This window comes from Populus trichocarpa, chromosome 6 (assembly GCF_000002775.5).
Source record: "Populus trichocarpa isolate Nisqually-1 chromosome 6, P.trichocarpa_v4.1, whole genome shotgun sequence".
Lineage (NCBI taxonomy): Eukaryota > Viridiplantae > Streptophyta > Magnoliopsida > Malpighiales > Salicaceae > Populus > Populus trichocarpa.
The window spans coordinates 2435300-2443907 of NC_037290.2; the positions used below are offsets into that span (position 1 = coordinate 2435300).

General features: G+C 34.6%; 1 protein-coding gene and 1 long non-coding RNA gene across 3 annotated transcripts; both read left to right on the plus strand.

Annotated features, from left to right (window-relative positions):
• Positions 1-792: 792 nt before the first annotated feature.
• On the plus strand, positions 793-4368 carry LOC7479668 (uncharacterized). Of its 2 annotated transcripts, XR_002982280.2 has the most exons (4): positions 793-1108; positions 1445-1544; positions 1642-1733; positions 1894-4368. It is a non-coding gene; the product is annotated as an uncharacterized LOC7479668 (long non-coding RNA). The 2 variants fall into 2 exon arrangements; XR_008059643.1 differs by having other exon boundaries at positions 1642-4368.
• Positions 4369-6096: 1728 nt separating this feature from the next.
• Positions 6097-7423, plus strand: LOC7495694 (transcription factor ORG2). Its single transcript, XM_002307933.4, has 3 exons — positions 6097-6487; positions 6846-7202; positions 7306-7423. The coding sequence occupies exons 1-3, from the start codon at positions 6182-6184 to the stop codon at positions 7393-7395; spliced, it is 753 nt and encodes a 250-aa protein (XP_002307969.4). The 5' UTR covers positions 6097-6181; the 3' UTR covers positions 7396-7423.
• The last annotated feature ends 1185 nt before the right edge of the window (positions 7424-8608 follow it).

Below are 8608 nucleotides of genomic sequence, written 5' to 3' on the forward strand. Positions count from 1 at the left end.
TTTATGACATAGTATCGGATTGTTAACAATCAAACAATGAAGAAAATGAAGAATTTGAAAGGTAATGATATGTATTTTCGAGTTTCATGCCCAAAGGTTTTTACTAGAATAATTAGGTTAAAATGTAATATAAAATCATTAGCCTCAATCAATACCTTAATTTTTCAAGTTAAGATGATTTTTTAACAAAATTTTAAACTTAAAACACAATCTCCAGGTGCGGAAATTAACCATTTGGATGGTGTGGAGAAGAAACTTTACCCTCTACTGTCGTTCAGAGACTCGCAGCCTGAGCATTCTTGCTATTCTTCTTACTTTTCCTTCCTAGCTTTTGATTTTCTTTTTTCAATTGCTGTAAGATGGCATTCACTCCACTAGTAGCAGTCAATCTGGTCTTCCTTGGAGATGATTTAACATTGGTCATAACAGGAGGAATATTTGACTCATGAATTGTGAGGGTTAACTAGGGTTATTGGGTTTTAATCGAGCCAATCAAATTTATTTAGTTTTTAATTTTTTCAACCCGAACTAATCTAAATCCTGTTCTATCAAGTTTTAGGTTCACCCACCAGATTGATACAGGATTCATAACAGTGTTGCAGATAATTGAGCACAAAATATGAAAATAAATTTGATATAAGCATAAGAATGAAAAATAAAAAATAAAAACCTCAAGGGGGTAATTAAAAAAATCTGCAATTCTGGAAGAGAACTGACAGAACTTCTAAACTTAGGGGATTATTTTGTAGTTTAATTCATTGTAAAACTAGAATATAGTTGTCAACACAACCAAACACCTCTGTATTATAAAAAAAACCGACCATCACTACCTGCACCTAAAACACCAGCGGCAATCTCCACCTCCGGTGAAGAAAGCATCGCTAGCTAGTCGACAAAGCCAAAGCAAAAAAGAAAAGAAAAGAAAAGCCCTTTTGCAGTACCGGGTTTAGCTTAAAAGCTAAAAAGAGAGCAAAGATGGCGACGAAAGGAAGCGGCTTGAAATCGACGTCCATAAATGGAGTGAAGATGTACATGGTTTCTTCACAGCAACGTAATCCTGCTCCGTGGGTTGGCTCCAAAAAGCAACGTCCTTCTCGCGAAGATAAAAGTACTTTTTTTTGCTTTGCATCTTTTCTTGTTAGTTGTTGAGAGTTATTTATTAGCTTTCAAGTGTACTTTTTGGATCTCATCTGTTAAACCCTAGCCTAAACCCTTGGTTCTAATGCTGAATTGATGTGAAGTTATGAGTTTATGCAGCAGAGTGATTTTGTTTTTGAAATTAGTTTACAATTTATGCAGTTTTGGGTTCGAAATCAATGAGGGCTTTTTTTTTTAATTGTCTGAGAAGTGAATAAACTGCGGTAGTGAGATTTTTTTCAAAAGATATTGGCAAATTATTAATGACAAGGATTTTCTGTTGCTGTGTTTTTTGTTTTGTTGTTAGGATTATCAGCAAAAGATAGAGTTGGTTCAGGATGTAACGTTTCCAACCGCTATGAGTAGAATTAAAGCGACCCCAGATGGAGAATTTCTTATTGCGTCGGGTAAATGATTTTTTAGTTTTAATTTGTATGAGAATTTTTTGAAAGGTAACGACTGTACCTGCAATATGATTTGCTAATTAATTTAACTAAAATGCAGGAATATACCCACCGCAAATAAAAGTGTATGAGTTAAGAGAGTTTGCATTGAAGTTTGAAAGACACTTTGATTCTGAGATAATTGATTTTCAGGTTTTCTGAAGTTTTAACATACTGTTTCTATGAAACTATTGTAATTTGCTCCTGGTGGCATTGGCAGCTGTCATCATCTTTACTTGAGAGGATGAGTGTAGAGTTTTGCCATGATTTTTGATGCACTACTGAGGCAATGATTTGTTTTCTGTTTGTGTAGATATTGGATGATGACTATTCAAAGCTTGCATTTTTATGTGCTGATCGTTCTGTTTGCCTACACGCCAAATATGGAAAACACTACACTTAGCGAATTCCAAGGTTTATATTGATGATTTATCAGTATTTATGCTTTTGTTTCATATTGTGATTTGTTTTTTGTTTCGTGCATTGCTACATACAGCTAACCATTTCCTTGACATGCTAATGTTATTATGCTTCTTGACTTCTCTGTCAGGTGGATTTTATGTTGTATTAAAGGGAACAAAGGTAACACATGTAAGGCCCTCCTAGTTAATGGATGGTCCAATATAGTGCCTAGAGGTAGAGGGGATATAGAGGTCATAAAGCAAGTAGTTAATTTAGCCTTTACTGGCATTTATTATCATTTTTGTATTGCTTAGTTGATTTATATGAACATAATGAGAAGTGTGGTACAAACTTATCGTAGTTGCTGACATCATAATAAGGTTTTTTGTCTGATATGAAACTGAAAGAGGAAAGAATTTTCTAAGCGCTGCCAATATGAGATAATGTTGAAGAATTTGAAATGCATTAAAGCTTGTTGAGAACTTGGAAAGCTCATTTTGATGTAAGAATGTATTAACTTGAAATGCTTTACTGAGACTAGATCGAAGGTCATGTGACTCTTGGGTAGTGCTTAATGTTTTAGTGAATAAGTTACTCATGGCATGAACATGAGTGCCTTGGGAGATCATAGAGGGGAAAACAGGTTAATATCCAGCTAGGATAGGGTTGAATGAAACGTTTGACTGTTACTTCCAAACTTTTGGGATTAATTTTGTACCGTGCATTGGTTGCATCATATAACTTTATGCTGGAGGAGTGCTTTATTGCTTTTTGATGAGAGGATCTCACTCAAAAATGAGATACAAGAGGTTCGCTCTGTTGCAGAAAGCAAAAGAACAAAGTGAGGCAAATAAGGAACAAGTTCAGTGTCAGTATGAGTCCTCTGCAGTGCCTTAAGTCTCTTTTTCAAATAAAAGATGTATCAATAATGAAATGACAAGAAGTACAATCACATGAGGAGAATAAGTCGACCATCAATCTATTGGTGCAACGTATTGCTAACTGAAAAGTGAAAACAGTGGATAGTCATCCTTAAGTCTCTCTTAGTAATTCATATGCTTTTTCAGTGGGTTCTTTGATATGCCAGTTGAACATTTATTTCTGGATCATAATGCCAGGTCTAGGAAAATCACTTTGATTCAGTTGATGATGGATTAGGAACTCTGCTTATCAGTTTGTTTTTTGACTGATATCCAGTTTCACTTTTTTCCTTGGGATGGGTCACCTCTTTATTCAGTGTCATCTCTGCCCAAGGGATTGGTTTCCCTGATTATGCATCTCTTGAATTGAAGATAGCAAACTCTCTTAGCTAGACTTCTTTTCCCTTTAGATAGCAAATTCTCTTGGCATTCTGGAACCGCATATCACTTGCAGAGGAGGATTCTCCTCCTCTTGGAGAGAAAGCAGCAGCCCTTTGAGATAACCTGCAGACCTCTGCCTGAAATAACATAAAGTTTGGACCACGAGGATCTCGTGAAATTTTATTCTCTACACGAAGCTCAGCCCATACAAAGAGGGTGGGGATGACAGGACAAAGAAACACGGCGTGACAAGAGGAGTGGAATCCAATCATTAGGGCTGAAGTCTGCTGGATCAGGGTTTAGAGGCAATAGAAGAGGAGGGAGTACTAGGGGGAGGGGTAGAAGAGGAGGCCGGCACTGAACATCTTGTGTTCGGATAAAAGTGATGACTCACATTCAGCTTTGGCTGTATTGATTTTGGAAGCTGCTTATTGGTGATCTGCAAACAACGAGCACAATCACAAGATGAGCTGGAAAAATTTGTACAGTGAAATTATTCAATGGAATGCTTAGCTGTTGAGATTTTGCTGTTGATTTTTGTTTCCTCACCTCTATATAGAGAAAAAAAAAATTCATGGCCATTTTTTCTCCCCTTCTGGAGGGGCAATTTTGTTCGAGAGAGTTGCAACTTTTAACTGTACCATATAAACAATACTTTTCTTTTCCTTACAGAAGAAATCTGCCTTTACCCTCTTTCAGCGTGGCAAAGATGAAAACCCAGATTGTAATCAGTGTAGGCGGTGACAGTCCTCGGAGATGTTCCTGATCAAAATATTTCTTTCCATGTTATCAATTTTGGTTTTTGAAGATTATCATTCATTGTCGTGGGATTGGAAGTTCTTTTGCCGATAGGATAGATCTACTGAGCATACCCTGTACATGCATCGAGGAGCTAAAACACATTAATTTCTTTGGTTCAATCGAAGGCATTGCCTTCCTGCCATTGGAAAAAAAGTATCTAGAATTTACCTCTTTCGAGATGTGTATCATGTCAAGTGATTTTACAAGCTAGCTACAATATGATTTTGTATATCTCTGGCCATGTTTACATGAATCATTGAATCTCTAAAGAGCAGTCTGATCCATCCTATCTTTGTTATCATTGCTAATTCCATACAAGTAGAGTTCTCCTTACAGGCAGTCTGATCCTTCTTTTCTCTTCCTCCTACAAGTTATTCAATCGAGTTTGTTTTATGAATTTTGAGAAGATTAAACATGGAATGTCCAAGCACAAAAAAGAGAGGGCAACTGCTCAAAAAGAGCTTGTAGCTCAACTTCTATAATAATAAAAAACAGGGGATATGCCTAATTAGCTGGTTTCTAGAAACTCTGACTTGGGAAAAAACCAAAAGTCTTGGGATCATATCATGCTAATAATTTTTTTAAAAAATCCCTTGGAAGGCTTGGGTTGGGAATGAGAAAGCTGCCCGCCTCCACACGGCAAACTCATGTACACGAATAATATATTGGGGAAGCTCGTGGTTTCCATACACAAATGTTTCTTAGGACTCGTGCATGCCATACACATTTCACAATCACCTCATGAGTCTAACCTTTGGAGCACAAGCTCTTTGGAAGCAGAAGATAAATAATGGCAAAAAGAGACATCACTGCTATATATGTGGATAAGACCGAACCCAGACTGTTGGAGCTGCTCATACATTGGAGTAATTAATTTCCTAATTCTGTATTAAACCACTAAGAGAGGGAGTAGAACCCGTCACTCATGAGCTCACCCATTTCCATATATTTGTTCCATTTGGTTTGTGAGATCATCACCTTATAATTAATCCCATATAGGAATTTGTTAATTATTGTTACGTAGATCATAGTATATGCTAGTAGAGACAGTGCCACCATCAACTTGTTCAAATCTAGAGATAAAAAATGGATGCTCCTTCGTCATTTGTGTCATCCATTTGAGCCAGCCAATTAAACACACTCTCTTCTGATAATACAAATTAATATAAGGAATTTATATATTGGAATTCGACCAAGATTCGTTCTTCATATAAGGTGTAATATTTCAATAGCATCATGATTAATTCCATGTTTTAATGTAGTATATAGCGAAGATGAAAGAAACTAGAGTTTCATAAATCCTAAAATTATAGAAAGAATTCTAAGTTTTTAAACTCTGAAGGCTATAATTCTAATACAAATAACGTAGAAATTATTTAAATAGTAACTAAACCTAGCTAATTAATAGAAGCTGAATTAAATAAAATTTTCAAACCTAATTAAGAAAGGAATTATATGAAAATAGCAAGAAAAATAAAGAAAACTCTGAATCAGTAACTTCCACACCAAATTTGAGCATGAAAACAACTTCAACGAGCTCTTGCCGGCTGACACCCTATACAATTTAGTCTATAGAACATACTTGTAAAATTTAAATTTGATTAAATAATAAGATTAAAATTTATATCCATTTCCATTAGCAAGATTTCTTTTTAGATTTAGATATGTCAATCTAGTCTGTAAACCTACATGCTAAACATTTCATATCAGTTATATGCACACCACGCCATATATATTTTCACATACTTTCTTGTGAAAGTTAATGCATGCAGAAGTATATAATTAATTTAATATACTTCTATACAAATATGATTGCATATTCCTAAAGAATTGGTACCACACCATGTAAATAGAATACAGGCAAGGAAGTTAGGTAAAATCTCATTTTCTTAGTCCTCTTGCTATAATATAAAGTATCAATTAAAAAATCGTGGACATTAATTTTAATTTAATGAGTTTTCCTCCATCTAGTAACAAACGATAAGGTATCTATATATGTGTGTGTTTGAGTTGTGAGTTTCTACATGTAAGTCATCATCGATCATCTCACTTGCTTAGCAAACTAGTTAAGTTTCAAAAGCCTAAAACTAATCCAAAATGTTAGAATTTTCTCCTACTACTTTGTTTTCAACATTTGGATGGCCCTTGGAGGAACCCATAAGCCATGAACAAAACTACAGCTTTAGAGATTGTGAAACTCCAGGGTCATTCACTCACTTCCCTCCATCTCAGCCAAATATAAGAGAGCTTGATCGCTCCACCTCATTCACGGCCTATAGTGGAAGTGGTGATCCTAACATGGTTAAGAAGCTTAACCACAACGCTAGCGAACGTGATCGTCGCAAGAAGATCAACAGTTTGTATTCTTCACTCCGTTCACTTCTTCCAGCTTCCGATGGAATGGTACTATTCTTAGTTAACCCTAAATTCAAATTTATTTAATAATATCCCACCGCATAAGCCGGCTTGATCTAATGCCCCATATTCAAGATTTGAGTCATGAATTAGACGGGTTAGTCCTCGTCAATTTTAAAAAAACATGGTATTTATTTTGATTTTTTTTTTAAAATCAAACCAAATTTTTAACTGTGTTGATTGAGTTTAATTAAATTAACTCTTAATTGGTTTAATTATTCTAAATATATGTAACAACAGGATGATCCTCAGGCTTGTTGAATAGCCCTGCCTAAATCCTCTAGCATTTTGAATGTCTCTCTCTCTTTGCATACTAACTTTTACTTTTGTGATGATACCATTGTAGAAGAAATTAAGCATACCGTCCACAATTTCACGTGTGCTTAAGTACATACCAGAACTTCAACAGCAAGTGGAGAGACGGATCCAAAGGAAGGAGGAGCTTCTATCAAATCTATCTAGGCAAGATGATTTAATTCATCAAGAAAATCAAAGAAAAGACACCATGTATAGCTCTTTATCATCGGTATCGGCAAGCCGGCTTGGTGATAGAGAAGTTGTCGTTCAAATTTCCACTTGCAAGGTCCTTAAAAGCCCAATATCAGAAATCTTGCTTAATTTAGAGGAAAATGGACTTGTTCTAATAAATTCTTCTTCCTTTGAGTCCTTTGGAGGCAACGTCTTCTACCATTTACATCTTCAGGTATATATTACAAAATTTGCTCACGTACTTTTATATACGTGTCCATTTGTTTCTGTCTTTCTTAAAGTTTAGATTCTAATTTATTTTGTGGATTAAATTACAGGTCATGGAAGGAAATTGCACATTAGAGTGCGAGGCTTTGAATGAGAAGCTTTTGTCCTTATGTACGAAGAGGGAAACCTTTTTTCTATAAAACTCAAGGGTTTCGATCCATATTCCAACTTCATGTTCTAGTTACGTGTGTGTGTGTGTATATCACACTATACTAATTAAAAGCTAACTTAAAAAACTAAATATCCAATCCTAACTATACAATTCTTATAAAATCTATAAGAAATCTCAACTGATTTTCTCTTCATATTTATACATTGATGGTTCAAAATCTCCCACCAACATCCCCATGTAATATTGTGTAAGGAAATAACAAGTTAATTAACAATTTCCCTCTTCATCCCATATTATTTAATTTTCCATTATCCATATGATGATAAAAAGTATAATTTATTATTATTATTTTTCGTTTCGTGAATGGGATAAAATTTGTTTATTAATAATGAGAAAGAGGGATCGATACAATAGTACTCATTAAGCAGGTGGCTAGAAAAGATTAGAAAAACCGCACCAATAGCAACGACAACATCAACAGAAAAAGTTAGATTTATATGTTAGATTGAAACAAGAAAAATGATTACTATTTTACTTGTCATTTTTTTTTCTCTTCAAATTGATTACAAGATTTTATTTTCTATAATTTGTAAATAGATGAAAATTTCATCATTTTGCAAAATGAACTAAGACTTGTCTCACGTTTGCGCGCAACATTGTGGTGTTGGGATCAAGTAGTTGTCACCTAGTTATTTGATTGAGGGTTCGTAAGAGACCCGAGTGGACTAGTCTTATATGAAATTTCAGGGTAAAAGACTGGTTATGGTTAGGGAAGGTATTAACACCCCTAGCACACCTTACTTGAGACAAATTGCATTGTGTGGTCTCGATATAGTTTAAATGTGTTGATGAGTTCCTAACCGGTGGTTCGTCTATGACTCAGAATAAAGATTTATGCTCATGAATAAATCTGTAATTTTAGATTTATTACGAGCTTGTATGTCCAGTTAAATTTTTATAGGAATAATCTATGTAGGTGCTCTGACGGATTTCATCTATCATGGAAGGAGAAAGTGTTTTCTAAAACTCATATATTGTGATAAGAAATACTCCGAATTAAAATCGGTAAATATCCAAGATAATTCTAAGAATTTTCTAGTCAACTCCTAGTACTTAAATACTAGCCTACTGATAGGTCCATTATTTATACTAGAATGTTGACAATTAATCTTCAATATTTAAAAGTTTTTGGTTATTTAAATATTGGTCAAATACTTTAAATTTTTTATAAACTTATTGTA

Excerpts from the sequence above, each read along its gene's own strand:
- LOC7495694 (XM_002307933.4), top strand. The coding sequence starts at position 6,182 with ATGTTAGAATTTTCTCCTACTACTTTGTTTTCAACATTTGGATGGCCC. Across the intron at positions 6,488-6,845 it reads TTCCAGCTTCCGATGGAATG|AAGAAATTAAGCATACCGTC; the intron begins GTACTATTCTTA and ends ATACCATTGTAG. Across the intron at positions 7,203-7,305 it reads TCTACCATTTACATCTTCAG|GTCATGGAAGGAAATTGCAC; the intron begins GTATATATTACA and ends ATTAAATTACAG.